The 15,548-nt window shown below is 35.5% G+C and overlaps 1 protein-coding gene across 13 annotated transcripts in view; it reads right to left on the bottom strand.

Annotated features, from left to right (window-relative positions):
• Dlg2 (discs large MAGUK scaffold protein 2) overlaps window positions 1–15,548 on the bottom strand; it is a 2,075,786-nt gene that overhangs the window by 1,585,938 nt on the left and 474,300 nt on the right. For all 13 annotated transcript variants that reach the window (XM_070034861.1, XM_070034862.1, XM_070034867.1 and 10 more), the window contains one exon: window positions 9,500–9,574. In XM_070034861.1, the coding sequence (XP_069890962.1) occupies window positions 9,500–9,574 (75 nt within the window). The remainder of the gene's footprint in view (window positions 1–9,499; window positions 9,575–15,548) is intronic.

The raw sequence follows: 15,548 nt of genomic DNA, 5'->3' as shown, positions 1-15,548 counted from the left end.
ACAAGACTATGTTGGAAATGAACTTTACAATTTGGGGGGAGGGTAGTGTGGGGAAAATGGGAGGAAATGAGAGAGGGAATAACAATGTTAAACAAGAAATATACTCATTACCATACTTATGTAACTGTAACCCCTCTGTACATTACCTTTACAATATTTTTTTTTAAAAAACTTAAAAAGAATGTTCATTCATTGAGAGGTTTATAGACTTGGGGATTAGAACAATTATTAAATGGATGGCAAGGTGTTAATCTTTAGCTCCTTGAAATTGTTAATTTCTCTTAACTAATATTTCTGGCACACAAACTATAATAAAGACATCTTAGAAATCTTGAAATTTAAGAAAAAAAGAAATTAGAAACAGAGAAGGACTTTGAATAGACATTTCTTCAATGAAGCTAAGAAAATAGGCAATAAGTATATGAAAGCTATTTCAATATCACTAATTGCTATATAATGCAAATCAAGAACAAAATGAGTTATCTCTTCACACCTATTTTGATGACTACAATAAAAAATATAGATAGTAATAAGTGTTGGTGAGAATGTTGAGTAACTGAAATTTTTATATGTGTTACTGGTAAGAATATAAAATGTTTCTGGTTGAAGTATTTGTAAGGAAATGGAAAGATTTGGGGAAAAAAAATCATATTAAGTGAAGTAAGCTATACCCAAAGAAACAAAGATCCCATGGTTTCCCTTATTTGCAATAACTAGTATATGTCTAGGATAATCCTAACAGATGAGCAGAATAACTCAACAGCTATGTGCCTATGACCATATAAGATGATGCTAAGCAAAATGAACTCCAATACATGGACACAAGAGGTTTTTCTTGGTTGCTGTTGTTTTTAATGTACGATGTGATCTCTTGTTTCTTTAGTATGGTATACCCCTGTTGTCACTGTGTTTGATTCTGGTTCCCTGCTATTGTAATACGTTTATTTGAATTAGGCAAGGGAAGGGGAGCAACAGATTGGTGAGACAAAGAACCAAAGCCACAGTAATACACACAAAACAATATGCTTGAAATGGTCTGTACAACTTGGGGATGGGGAGGGGGGAAGGAAAGTAGAAAAATGAGGGAAGGGGTAACAAGTTTGACAAGAACTGTACTTATTACTTTTCCTATGTAACTGTAATCTCTCTGTACATCACTTTGACAATAAAAAAAAGTGTGACTACTTTTGAAAACAGTTTGGTAGTTCCTTGAAATGTCAAACATAATAGAGTTGTCATGTGACCCAGCAATTTTGTTCTTAGGTACTTGCCTAACAGAACAGAAAACATGCCATTCAAAAACTCACACAATAATATTCATGGTAGTTTTACTATTAATACCTAGAAGTGTAAGCAATTCAAATATTTTTCAGCTGATGGATGGAAAAACTTGATATATTGATACAATGAATACAATGAAATGAATACAATGAAAAAATAATGGCTAGGCACTCGTGGTTCATGCCTATAATCTTAGCTTCCCAAGAAGCAGAGATATGATCCCAATTTGAAGCCAGCCTGGGCAGAAAAAGTCCTTGTGAGACTCTTATCTCCAATTAAGCACTCAAAAACTGGAAGTAGTGCTATAGCTCAAGTGGCTGAATGCTAGCCTTGAGCACAAAGAGGCTCAGACACATGGTCCAGGCCCTGAGTTCAAGTTCCATAGCCGACAGAAAAGTAATGAAGAACCAATACATGTAATAACATAGATTTACCCAGAACACATATCCTAAGTGAAATCAATCAGTCACTAAAGTCTGCTTATTAATTCTCTTTATGGAAAATATCTAGAACAGGGAAAGTCTATAGAAAGTAGATCAGTGGTTTTTGTGGGGTAAAGGAGGATGAATGAGAAATGTCTTCTAATTTGTGTACAGTTTAAGGGTCATACAATGATCTAAAATTAATTGTAGTAGATAGTTTTATAACTGTGGATGAAATAAATCATTGAATTGTGCTCTTTAAATGGTGATTTACCACATCTATAAATTATATCTCAGCAAAAATGATGAGATTAAAAAATACACGAATGGAAAACAACAGCAACAAACAAAAATTGTAAAGAGCATAGGAAGAATGTCATAAATATCTTTGGCTGAATAACAGAGTGAGAGAGGAGGAAGGAAAGAAGGAAAGAAGGAAGGAAGGAAGGAGGAAGGGAGGGAGGGAGGGAGGGAAGGAGGGAGGGAGGGGGGAGGGAAGGAGGGAGGGAGGGAGGGAGGGAGAGAGGGAGAGAGGGAGGGAAGGAAGGGAAAAGAGGTAGGGAAGGGAGAGAAGGAGGGAAAAGGAGGGAAGGAAGGAAGGGAGGGAGGGAAGGGAGGGAAGGAGGGAAAGGAGGGAGGGAAGGGAGGGAGGGATGAAAGGAGAGGGATGAGTGGAGGGGAGGGAGGGAGGGAGGAAAGGGAGTGAAGGGAGGGAAAAGAAAGGAGAGGGCATATGAATACTGAAGGTACAAAAATCAGTCGAGTTGTATACTGAGAGAATTCCAGGGAAAATATAGAAAAAGGAACCTGGATCACTAAACAAACTGCTAACTTCAGTTTTACTGTGGGCCTGCCTTTGGTTTGTCACAATTATCTACAATTCTATTTGATGTCTGAAGTCCTGACAACAGTCTCAGTACTTGCTTCTTCTATCTCTTCACCTAGGGGACACGAGGTACTTCCGTGACTGTTCTATTTGTCTTGTGGCTTTCTGTGTGCTCACTGGGATTGCCCTTTAATCATTCTTACCAACCAGGATCCCTTCAATAAGTAATCTAAGTTCCCTTTCTGGAGCAATGTGACAAAATTATTCTCTATGAGTCCAGTGGTTTCCAGCAGACTTTCAAAAGCTATGGAGGAAATTGGTGCAAGAGTAAGGTTTCATAAAGGCCAGAAAAGAAGAAAAAGAATGATTACCCATTGTACCAATCTCATCTTCCTTATATTTTCCCTGATTTAGAACCCTTGACTACAGCAAAATTGGGACCAGAGCCATCCCACACCACTCATATTTCTTCAAGTACATTATGCTTTTTCTGGGATAATTTCCTCTCCTGATTCTTTTCAGTTTCCATGGCCTCCACTCATACTGCCAGACACACTCTAATCCCAGTGCCCAACAATGTGAGATCCTGTGCTCTACACTTTTCTATCATTCTGTAAAACTATGCTCATCTGACAATGTTCAGACTTCATTCTATAAGAAGACTGCTGATAGTATGAAGATGTTGTCTTAAAAAGTAAAAATAATTATCTGCTCTTTGGAAAGACAATACCCCATTAAATCCATTGTGAGTATAATTTTCAAGCATTAGATTTAGCCCAGTGTCCACAAGACCTCTGGAATCACCTGGAAAGCACACACAACCTGATTCATGATTGTGTTAGGTATTTTTGAATGCCATGGTCTGTGTATTTATGTGGGTTGCATACAAAATTATGTAACACAATGCACACTGAAAAAAAACATGTGGAAGTAGAATTGTAAGAGAAGAGAGCTTTTAGCACTCTTACAGAATAGCTTGTACACATTGCATTAACTGGTTTCAATTAGGGTGAATGATCCTAACTGTGTATAATGTAAGGCAGTCTAGGAGAACATGCTGAAACAATTAACACTTTAAAAGAACATCTTCTCTGGTTTCTATGAGGAGCATCTGTTTTATTGATTTCTCATAAAAGAGAAAAATTGCTTTCATAATCTAGAAAGACATAATAGGAAATGTTAAAATAGTTCTGAATCAAAAGGAGTACCTGGCCCTGAATCCCTGTTCATGCTACTTAGAATACAAACATCTCCTTACAGTGACACTCTTCTACCACCAGTTCCTGCATATCAGAGAGCAGTTTCTTTCTCAAGAATTGCAGTTTTTGCTTTCAAAAGGCTAAAAGTCATGTATTAATTCCTAGACCCTTTTCTTTTCCCTTTTTTGATAAAAAGGGCTCCTCCTCAATAAATCTGCATATGTAGCCCTAAATTAATCGTGAGTTTTTGCTTGTTTTTGTGTTTTTCTCACCAACACATCCTTCCCTATTCTCTTCATTCTGGAAAGACCTGTCCTCTTTCAAATACTATTGCTAGGATTAGCTATGTATTAATTTATGTAAATCTTAAAATATCCTGTTATGTGCCTAAATTCAGAGAGATAAATTGTTCAAGGTCATACAGCAATGTGGAAGAAATCTTACTCATTTCTAAAACTTGTACCTCTTAACTCAAATATTGCATCTGTGTCTTCCAAAATTCATGCTAAGGTAACTTTCTGAAAATTCATAGCTCTTTATACAAACCATTATTATAGAATGCACTACCAAGTATAATTAATATTACATATTACATTCAGTTGTGCACTAATTATTGAGAAATCCAAGAGCCAGTTACAACTCACAACATGTGTTCAGCAAAAGCTTCTAGAATGAGTAGAAGAGACTTAATGTTTTCAAAGTTCATAAACATTTGTTAATGTTTATATGAGTTTTAGGAGTATTTCACATATTTATGGAGGAATGATTATTACATAATAATAATGTATGTTCTGGGGGCTGGGAAGGTGGCACAGTGGTAGAGCACTTGCCTTGCATGCCTGAGACCCTGGGTTCGATTCCTCAGCACCACATAAGCAAAAAGAAAAAAAGCCGGAAGTGGCGCTGTGGCTCAAGTGGTAGAGCGCTAGCCTTGAGCTGAAGAGCTGAGGGACAGTGCCCAGGCCCAGAGTTCAGGACCCACAACCGGACCCCCCCCAAAAAATAATATATGTTCTGTAATGTATTATGTAATAGCATATTATTACATATCAATAGATAAAGATTCAAATTTCACAAGCTCCATAACAGCAGAGATTTTATTTAACTTAGCTCTTAAAAACTCCTTTCATAGCATTATTAATTTATTTCCAAGGGTATGTAAATGTGTGGAGAAATAAATTATTCCAATCAAATCATGTATATTTACATATTATATGTCTAATCAATAAAATTACATTACTGCCATCTCAAAGTAATGTCTATTGAAGATTGGATTTATGGTATTCCTTACATTGATCAAATCCATGTATAAGCAATAGTCATTCTGCTGGATCTAGAGAGCTATTTTCCTACCCTGAAATGCAGTACCCACTCAAGCCCCTCACAGCGAGGTCCAATGTCCTTATTTTGGAGGTTTTTCTTTATTCTTTCTATGATTTTTAAATAGTTGTACAAAGATGTTTCAATTCAACATACCAATTTTTGAGTACATCATAGACAATGTCATCCCTTCCATCACTCCCCCCCTCTCTCCCAACCTCACCTGTCTTTTCAAATTATCTAGTTAAATTATCACATATATACATAGAAAATACGGCTGTATTCACTCACTCACTCTCTCTCTCCATTCATATGTGCCTATGGCCTCCAAGCTCTGGAAAACACTTTTCAGCTTCTTGGTACCCATCCTGTTAAGTTAGTTGTTCAAAGATTTATACCATTTCACACCATATACATATACAATACTTTAAACAATATGTTTTAGCATGTGACCCTGTATATTTTCATAAGGGTTTATAATTTAGATCTAACTGCCACATATGAAAGAAAGCAAGAGCCTTTTGATTCTCTAAGCCTAACTTACTTCACTTACACACACACACACACACACACACACACACACACACACACACACACACACATACATACACGTGCCAAAAGCTAATTCTTAATCTAGTTCACTTGATATTCAGAAATCTACCTATTTTCTCCTGAGTTCCAGAACCTGTGGGCCTTTTCACAATTGTTTCTAAGTAGCAAAGGCTCAAATAACTCCTGTGGTCATATTAATCAATGAAGCATAAAAACCAATTAAATTTCAATTGCAGGAGAAAGAATGGCTATCATTTTCATGCTTAATGTAGCCATACAATGAGAGATAAACAAACTGCCACACTTCTCACAATGAAAGATATTTCATTTACAGTTATTCAGGAGGTATAAGTATATATGTTTCTATATAATTATTGAAAGTAAAATTTCTTTTCAGCTTCATCTCCAATCTGTACATTATAGTCCTGATGAAAAGGAAAAAGTCTTTTAAAATAACCTTTCCTACCCTTACTACATAGGTGAGTGCCAATAAAAAGAACATCCAGGCTGATGCTGAACCAATACGAACAGAATCCATTTATAAGCCAATATGCAACTGGTGACAGGCATTTGCAAAGCAATTTAGAGAAAGACAACTTCTTAGGAAAGCCAGTGGTAAATGTTCTGCACTTAAAATGAACTTTTGGCAAATGCACACCTGAAGACTAAGATTCTTATTTAAAAAGAAGTAATGAAGCCCAACTATAACCATTGTGGAACAGAACACTAAAGAACAAAATAGGGCAGGGGGAAAAGGGGAGAAACAACTGAAATTGATAATTGTGCAAAGATAATAGAGATTATCCATTTATAATGCACATGCGAATATATAGATTTATTTATAATCTGATTCTGTCCTTGGAGGATTTGAGACAGTAGAGACATTTTCTTAAACACATGAAGCTATGATTTTCATTATTCTCTGAGGGACAAGAATATGAAAACTAATGTCAGGATGACTTTACATATTATATGCAGTCTTTGTTAAATAAATATGTGCATGTTAACTACCTATCTTCTAGGTTGCAAATGAAGTCATTACCAAATTATTATTTGGTCATTTCTATGTATTCAAGTGTTGTAAACAGTCAGATATTTGGAATAGAATAATTTATCAAAATCTCAGTGTTCTGAATAGTTTTTTTTATCAGACTACTCATTAATTAGCCTTAAGGAGGGAGAATAGAGACTCCATTTATTGAGTCTATCTGGATACATAAGTTGAATTTTTTCTTTTTTGGTTTGCTTGCTAATAATAAGACACACACACACACACACACACACACACACACACACACACACACACACACACACACACACCAAAATAGTGTGAGGGAAGAGTAGCTTAAAGATTATCCAAAGGTTATTAGTATCTTTTCATAGAATCAGAGATTTCAGTTAGTAAAACTGCATTTCTGAAGTCAGAGATTTTTTTTAAATATTGTCATTCATGAAACTGATGACTACTAATTCATTCAGTACGTCTCCAGGACAAATTTTAGATTTCTAGAAGCAAGAATCCATCTATCTCTGAAACCCTGGATCAATCAGCAATGGCCAGGAACGTCTCATATAGTCTAACTATGGCACTGGGAGCCCACATCAATAGATTGGGAGTAGCCTGCAGAGGAGTAAACAATTATACATCATATAGACACTCCAGAACATGTTTTCTCCATAGCAGGTGAAAGAAAATGAGAAGAAACACTTTCTGGTGCTGTCATTTGACCACAAAACTTAAATCTGAGAAACAGATTTTAATGCTGGCATATGTGATTTGTCATCTTCAGGAAGAATCTGAAGTGTGTTGTACTACCTCTGTATAGTGATGAAGATGCTATAATAAGAATATTCAATCGAGGGACCCTAGAGATCTCAGAAGAGTTCTCTTTGAGATAATGAAATAATAATTAATGGTGAATTATATTCAATGATCCCAAAGATGATTGTAATCATTCATCAACTTATACTAAGACTACACAGATAACTAAATTTCAAGGTCCTTTTATTTTGGGTGGAAGTCCTAAGTGTAATAGAGGACCACCTACTAATCAAAAATCACACTGTCACTATGTATGGAGATATTTGCTTTTGTTTAAAACCAAAAATATTGCCTCTGCTCTTGTTCATATCACTTGCAATCTGTATAGTACAAGACATAATTGAATGGAATTACCAAATTTTATGTAGTTTGAAAACAAAATTTTTCAAAATCGACATTTTGCAGTACTCTGTGAGAGGAAAATTATAGATGGGTTGAACTGAAATCAAATATTGCTCATTTTGCAGCTATTCAGAAAAATATATGTGAAATATATTCATTATAATGACAATATAACTCAAACTCTTCAATATCCCATTTACAGAAATCCTTTGCAAGTTATCCTGACTCAGAAACGGAAGCACAATCCAAGAAGGTCAAATAGGATTACTATTCTCTTTGCAAAGAAATGTGAGACTACAAAACAATCTATAAATCCATACTCAAATCATGCACTGAGGAAATCAACATATTGAAGATTCAAAATTAAGCCTTTAGTCATAATGTTCCTACCCTGCACAGGACTTTACACTACATCTGTACACTCTGACCTTAAAGAGCCAATGGCTTCCTTGGAGAAATAGGCCTATGACAGTATTAGCAAGATAATATCATCAGGGAGACAATAAAAGGAGAAATTAATAAAGAAATAGAATTATTAAAAACTCATCCTTTCTCTGGCATCAACAAAGTCCCTTAGCACACACCCCCCTCTGACCATCTGCTCACAAAAGTGTGACATTTTTATTCAAGTCTTTGGCAAGTCTAGAATGCCTCTGCACTGCAGGAATCCCTCCAAAATCCAGGAGCAGCATCTCCCTCAGTAAAGGTGTTCCTAACTTCTCCTTCCACACAGATAAATAAAAACCAAGGAATATTTTCACAAGATCTGAATGAAAAAGGAGCCTCTCCTAAGCCCATTTCTTTAGAACACAGTCAGAAGGCATACCATGGCAGCTCATCTGCACCTTCCAGCAGCTTGTACCTTGAGAAGGGATGCAGATATTTAAGAAGCTCCACACATCACTTTTACAGTGCCTACAGGGAGGGTCAAATGAGGAGAATGCCCTAAAAGAAGCTTTCTAATTTCAGGTCCCCATCTCACACACATTAATCCCTGACAGGCAAATTGTCAGTTAGAGCACATACAATTCCCCGAAGAAGCATTTTTATCTCTATCAAGCCATGCATGTTTGGGAAAATATCATGCAAATCAGCCCTTCTTCATTTACTTCACTCCACAGTCTAGTAGAGTGGGGTGGGGGAGAGTAGTAGGGTATACCCAGCATCTATTGTATCCTGTGCATATGATGTATTATTCTTATTCCCTTTGAATTGAAGTCTCCCAACTGTGACACAAGGATCATGACAAAGTACTTGTTTATTTCTAAGGCACTTGAAAATTCTCTTGTAGAAGGTAACATTCAAACACAGCGACTATTATTACACAGGAAGACTTGAAAATTGCAAATCTGTTTACTCATTGCTGCTAGGAAATCCGCAAAACAGTGAGAGAAGAGAAAGTATCCTGCTCTAAGACATCTAAGATCAAATATTGCTGAATATGCAGCTATTCAGAAAAACGTATGTACAAATATATTCATTTTAATGCCCATCCAGACTGAACTCATCAATAACCCATTTAGAGAAATCCTTTGCAAGTTATCCTGACTGAAAAAAAAATACATCGAATCCCTAATCACCTAATCACAGCTTTCTGAAAAGACATTTTCTCCTTGCAAAAGGTTTGCTCTCCTCCAGAATTTCAATCAGTACTCTCATTCATTGCAGTAAAAATTTCCCAACATATAAAAACATTCCTATTTAATCTAGTCAATATTGGAATAATCAAACTTACAGTACAGTGGTGGACAGGCATCCAAGCAGGGGCTTCCACTGCACAATTCTGGGCTGGACATTTGCCTTGGTTTTGCTGAAAATAAGGGAAAATGAGGTTATATCCTGTATATTATGTTCAGTAACATATATTAGCTGACACATTTATTATCAATGTGTATTTTGGCATATTAACAAGTATTGAAGGAGCTATTGAGAATGCTTTTTGGTGCAGTGCTGCAGAAAACTAGAGATACAAGTTCTGTTCTTAACGAGACATACTGAATTCCCTTTATTATTATTATTATTATTACTCTATGGACTAGGATTTTCGCATCACCTTTCTTAAGCAGTTGGTCTTTCAGGCCCAAAATGAACCACAGGAGAGCTCAAAATGAACCACAGGAGAGCTCTCCAAACCCAGAGGCTAAACTGCTTTTCTTTTCTTTGGGCTTCTAGACAATGCTGATACATTCTGTACCCGTCCAAGGTAATTTGACTGAAGGTAGAGAAAATTTATTTGTCTCGCATTCCAAATTACAGCTAATGGTAGTGCTTCTCTCAAGGGCATTTCATAAAATTCCAGAATATAGAGTTAAAAGGGATAGATCTTAGAGGCATTTTTGTCACATCAGAAAAGAAGGTACAGGGAAATGAAACAATTTGCTCAAGGAGCCAAGATTTGGCATTCTACGCCATTTCCAGGTTCTTCTTTCTATAACAGGAATTTATCTCTAGTTAACTTTGTAATTCCTGTAAATTCACTTCTAATCACTCTTTTTAAAAGGAATCAAGAGTTTCCTTAACTCACAATCCTATTTCATTATTTCATTGCTGTAATAATGTCTAATCCTAAGGGGAGCGGGGACTCAAAACATTCTTTTTTTTTTCATGTGTACTAAGCGATATTATACTAATGAAGTTCATAATGATCATTAATATTAAAATTACTTATATGTGATTTACTGAATCATCAAAAATTGTTCTGCTCACATTATATTACTAGTGCCTAAAATAAATATTGGCAGAGGGGTATTCAGTTCATTGTACAAGGAAGAAAACTGATTTAAGCAAACAACTTGCTGATAATCTACCCTGCTTCCTATGACAGGATTATAGCAAGAATCTGATAAACCTCTGCATGCTCTTTCTTGTACCAGAAGCTACTTCTGGTATTATTATTATTTCCTATTTGTTTGTATTATTTCCTATTTCTTATTTCCTATTTGTTTCATGAGGTTTAAGGCCTGTCATCAAATTCAATCTGATTTCATTTAATCAATGATCCTGACATGGATGAGTTAACAGAATGAAATACTGAATTCAATACATCTATCATAACATGTGTGCACACATATGTCCATGCACATGCATGCACACACACATGTTTGATTTGTAAGCTTTCTAGAGAAATCTCTATTTTGGTCATCTATTTTTAAGGCACCACTAAACCTTCAAAAGCTATATGAATGATTGTGGATAAATTCACTATAAAGGTAAACTTAGATCATCAATCTCTATGGTCAGTTTTCTTGGTTGAATCAAAATAAAGTAGGTAGAGCCAGCAGGTATACTGGACTATAGTCAGATGGCCAGAATGTCAGGCCAAGTTTGACCCTGTCCTTGCTGCCATGAGATGCCTTTGGTAGTCACATCTGTGAGAAAACTAACTCAAGAAATGTTATCAATAGTAAATATAGATTCACTCAGTTCATCATCACAATTTACAGTGATGGACAGTGATGAGAATACCCAAAGTGAAAAGAACAAACTTTTTTTTATTTTATCATTGAGATTAAGCCATTTGAAATTTGAAGGCAGTTATTAGGATGTTTGTTATTATTTTTTTAATTTATTGTTAATGGTAGGAAATATCTCTTTTGATATAGTTCATAATTATTATTCTTATTAGTAATAAGAGGCTTTGTTTTATATCCAGATAGAGTATATCATTTAAAGCACATTTTAAAGATAAAATTCAATAAATAAATTATCTTGTTTGAGAAAGGAACATATTCAGAAAATATGATGATTGCATATGATGGTTGTATTTGAAATTCTATAGGTCCATAGCATGGTGTAAAAAAATAGGTAGAGATTTGGGTAAAGATATCTCTTGTTCCACTGTCATCTGAGTTTTGATACCAAGGTTTTCCTACAGGTATTTTTGTCCAAGCAAATGAACAATATGATTACATAAGCCCAGAAAAATAGTAGTGTAGTCGAGGCAGATGACACATGAACATAAATTATTTTTAATACATAGTGTGCTGCCAGACAAACAGTAAGCTTGTAGAGAAATTAGGGACTCCACAATCAGTATAATGTTCCCCATTTATGGATCTATAAAGCTGTGAGCATGCCACATCTACACTTTAAACCTCATTATTTTTACCTATAAAATGAGAGAGTTATATTCAATGAACAATTCAATATAGGAGAGGGAATGTTGGGTTTACTCATGAATCTATGCCAAACTTCATGCTCTTTCCAATAACTCAATGCTCCCTGTATTCAAAAGATTTACCCTGCAGTTGGGAAGTGCTATCACTCTGCCCTCATGATGAGTCATCTGTTCCAGTCTTATGACACCAATTGGAAACAGTATAGCTTTATGAACTTTGATGTCAAACTTCTAGAGTAGGTGATCTAAAAGATTCTTCCATTTAAATGTAGTAATTTAAACCCAGAGCTTATATTTTTTGTCCACTACTCAACTCTACTTCTAAAGAAGGCAAGCTCTAACATCAAGGGAATTCCTATAAGAGGTGCAGAAGTAAATGGATTAAAAATTCTCTTTTTGACTCCACATAGAGCTCCCCTATGACCCAGCAATCCCACTTTTGGGCATTTACCCAAATGTTTACAAGCAAGACCACACTAAAGCTACCAGCACGACTATGTTTATTGCAGCACTATTTACTATAGCTAAGATATGGAACCAACCCAGATGCCCCTCGGAGTAGATGAATGGATCAAGAAAATGAAGTATATATACACAATGGAATTCTATGCCTCCATCAGAAAGAATGACATTGCCCCATTTGTTAGGAAATGGAAAGGCTTGGAAAAAATTATATTAAGTGAAGTAAGCCAGGCCCAAAGAAACATAGGTCCCATGGTTTCCATTATTTGCAATATCTAGTATATGTCTGAGTCAAGCAGAAAAGGTCAGATAAGGTGATGTTAGGGAAATGAACCCTAAGATAAGTATTCAAATGATTTTTTTCTTTCATGCGATTGTTTTGAACACATTTATAAGATTATTTCTTTGTTGTTTTGTATGTCCCTCCCCCACAGTATAACCCCTGCTTTCAATGTATTTGATGTCGGTATAATTTGTGGAGGGGAAGGGGAAAAACAAATCGTTTAAATAGAGATACAGGTGGATCCATTGCAACAATGAGATGTACAAGTCGTTATGTGGAAAAACGAACTTTACAACTTTGGTGGGGGGGGTGAGGAGTATTAGGTGGGGGGGTGGGGAGGGGGAAGATGGGAAGGGATGGGAAGGGGAAACAAAGGAGGAGGCTACACTGCTTGATAAGAAATGTACTCATTATCTTGCCCATGTAATTGTAACAGTATTTTCACAATAAAAAAAATTCTCCTTTTTTTCCCAAGAAGTCTTCATTCTCCTTCAGAATCTGTTTTTAGACACTTAATGTGTTTATTGTGGCATGCCAGAGTTGTGGAGCAGCACCTACTTGACAGATACATCTCCAGCCTTAGAAGGCCAGCTAGAAGCAATAACATACCAAGGCAAAAGACATTGTACCTCTAGGTTAATTCTTAAGCCACAACCAAAAAGAGAACATTAAAATTATTCCAAAGGCCAACTCAGCTTCTCTAATGTAGACCTAACTATTCCATTCAAAACAGGATGTTCTCCCCAAACTAGAGTAAGAATGAAAATATTCTGTTGTTCTAATGTTCAAAGTAAAATGATTTTAATAAGGTCTTATTGTGAGTTGGAAAGTTTTGTATGATAGTGCTATATATAGATACCTTCATTCAATTTTACTTGTCAAACATGTATTGCCTGAGGGTACCATCAAATATACCATATATATGTCATATATCACTTATATGTTAGATATAAAAATTTCAGTAATAATTCCTGCTATTCAAGAGCTTGCAAACTTTTAAAAGATAGAATACAATGTACTAAAAGTTTAAAACAGGGTTAAAAACCGTGAATACTAGGACAGGGACCATTCATTCATTAATTTAAATGGTCAACAAACATTCATTGAGCAATTACAATGTATCAGCTATTATACTGGGGATAAAGATATATCAAGAATCATTAATTTAAATGATCAACAAACATTCATTGAGTAATTACAATGTATCAGCTATTATACTGGGAATAAAGATATATCAAGAATCAATTAGCATTTGTCTAAGAAGTTTAGTCTAAGGAAAAAATAAACTAATAATTGCATACTTACAAAGCAATATTATTGCGATGAGGTTAATAAAATGTGACAAAGGTAGATTAAAAATGATCCACCTGGGCTGGGAAGGTGGCTCAGTGGTAGAGTGCCTGCCTTGCATGTGTAAGGCTCTGAGTTCGATTCCTCAGTACCACATAAGCAGAAAAAGCTGGAAGTGGCACTCTGGCTCAAATGGTAGAGAACTAACCTTGAGCTGAAGAGCTGAGGGACAGCGCCCAGTCCCAGAGTTCCAGCCCCATGATGAACATAAATAAATAAATAAATAAATAAATAAATAAATAAATAAATAAATAAATATAAAGATCCACCTGCCCATCCTGAAGCAGCCTTGAATGGATGAAGAAGTGTCCAAGACAATTGCCTAGAATTGAACTAAAAGGCTGGATAAGAAAGCAAGGGCTTTATAGGATAGTCATTTCAGTTTTCCTACAAAGCTTATGTAGGAAGAAGAAGAACTAAGCCTTCTAGTTTAGATGTACTATGTACCATTTGATAGTACTTAATCAGGGCACTGGTGGCCTTAGACAAGAACAACACCCCCACTCACAAATTTTGGGCATCAGCAATCTATGATTGAGGGGATAGAATGATTCTACAATACAAAAATGCTGCCTCTCACATTTCCTCTAATGTCTACTTCATAAAACTCCAAATGTGTAACAGAGTGTGGGATGAATGAATTCTGTCAGGAAGCAGAAATGAAAGAATCCAAAATGTATCCTATGAAACAATCAAGAGGTTCTCAAGAGTTTAGTCTTTGAACAAGCACTTCAGCTAACCTTACTGTTTTAGATATGCTCAAGTGTTCAGTATGAACAGAGGTCAAAATATGGCACCCAAGGCATATAAACAAGTGTTTTCTTGCACAACAGCACTATAATATATAATAATATATGTGTAAATGGACTATGAGTTATAAAGTAATTTAATGAGTGATTACAAAACATTAATTCTTACAAAGCATTAATTTCTAATATATGAGTGAATTGTTATTAAAATTATTAGGACACTTTTTCAGATTTATAGTCCATCCAATATACTCTCTTAGTACATCAACAGTTGAAGAACTTTTTTTTCTTTTTTCTTTTTTCTTTTTTTTGAGGGTAGGGGTGGGGGTTGGTAATGGGGCTTGAACTCAGGGCCTGGGCGCTATTCCCGAGCTCTTTTGCTTAAGGCTATGTTCTACCTGAGCCAGAGCCACAGCACCATTTTCAGTTTTTGAGTGATTAATTGGAGATAAGAGTCTCATGGGGACTTTTCTGCTCAGGCTGGCTTTGAACCATGATCATTATATCTCAGCTTCCTTACCTAAGATGTTCAACTTCAGATATAGAAAAATTAAAGATCAAATTTTGCTAGGTAAAAACTAAAGTATCAGTAAACATGTGCAAAAATGATACATATGAAGTCCTAATACCCCAAGATTTGATTTTTTAAAAAATTCCAAAGGAGCTACTGGTCCAAATATGTAATTGTCACATGAAATATCCAGGAACCAGTTTCAGAACCCTGAACTTTTTCTTTCATGCTTTTCTTTTCTTTCTTATTTTTTCTTATTTTATAGTAAAAGGTGATTTCTTGGCAAAGATGAAGTACATCTCTTCCAGGAGT

Source organism: Dipodomys merriami, unplaced genomic scaffold, assembly GCF_024711535.1.
Source record: "Dipodomys merriami isolate MVZ:Mamm:240054 unplaced genomic scaffold, mDipMer1.0.p SCAF_25, whole genome shotgun sequence".
NCBI lineage: Eukaryota > Metazoa > Chordata > Mammalia > Rodentia > Heteromyidae > Dipodomys > Dipodomys merriami.
Note: the sequence above shows the minus strand (reverse complement) of the source record. Positions and strands in the feature narration are given on the sequence as shown.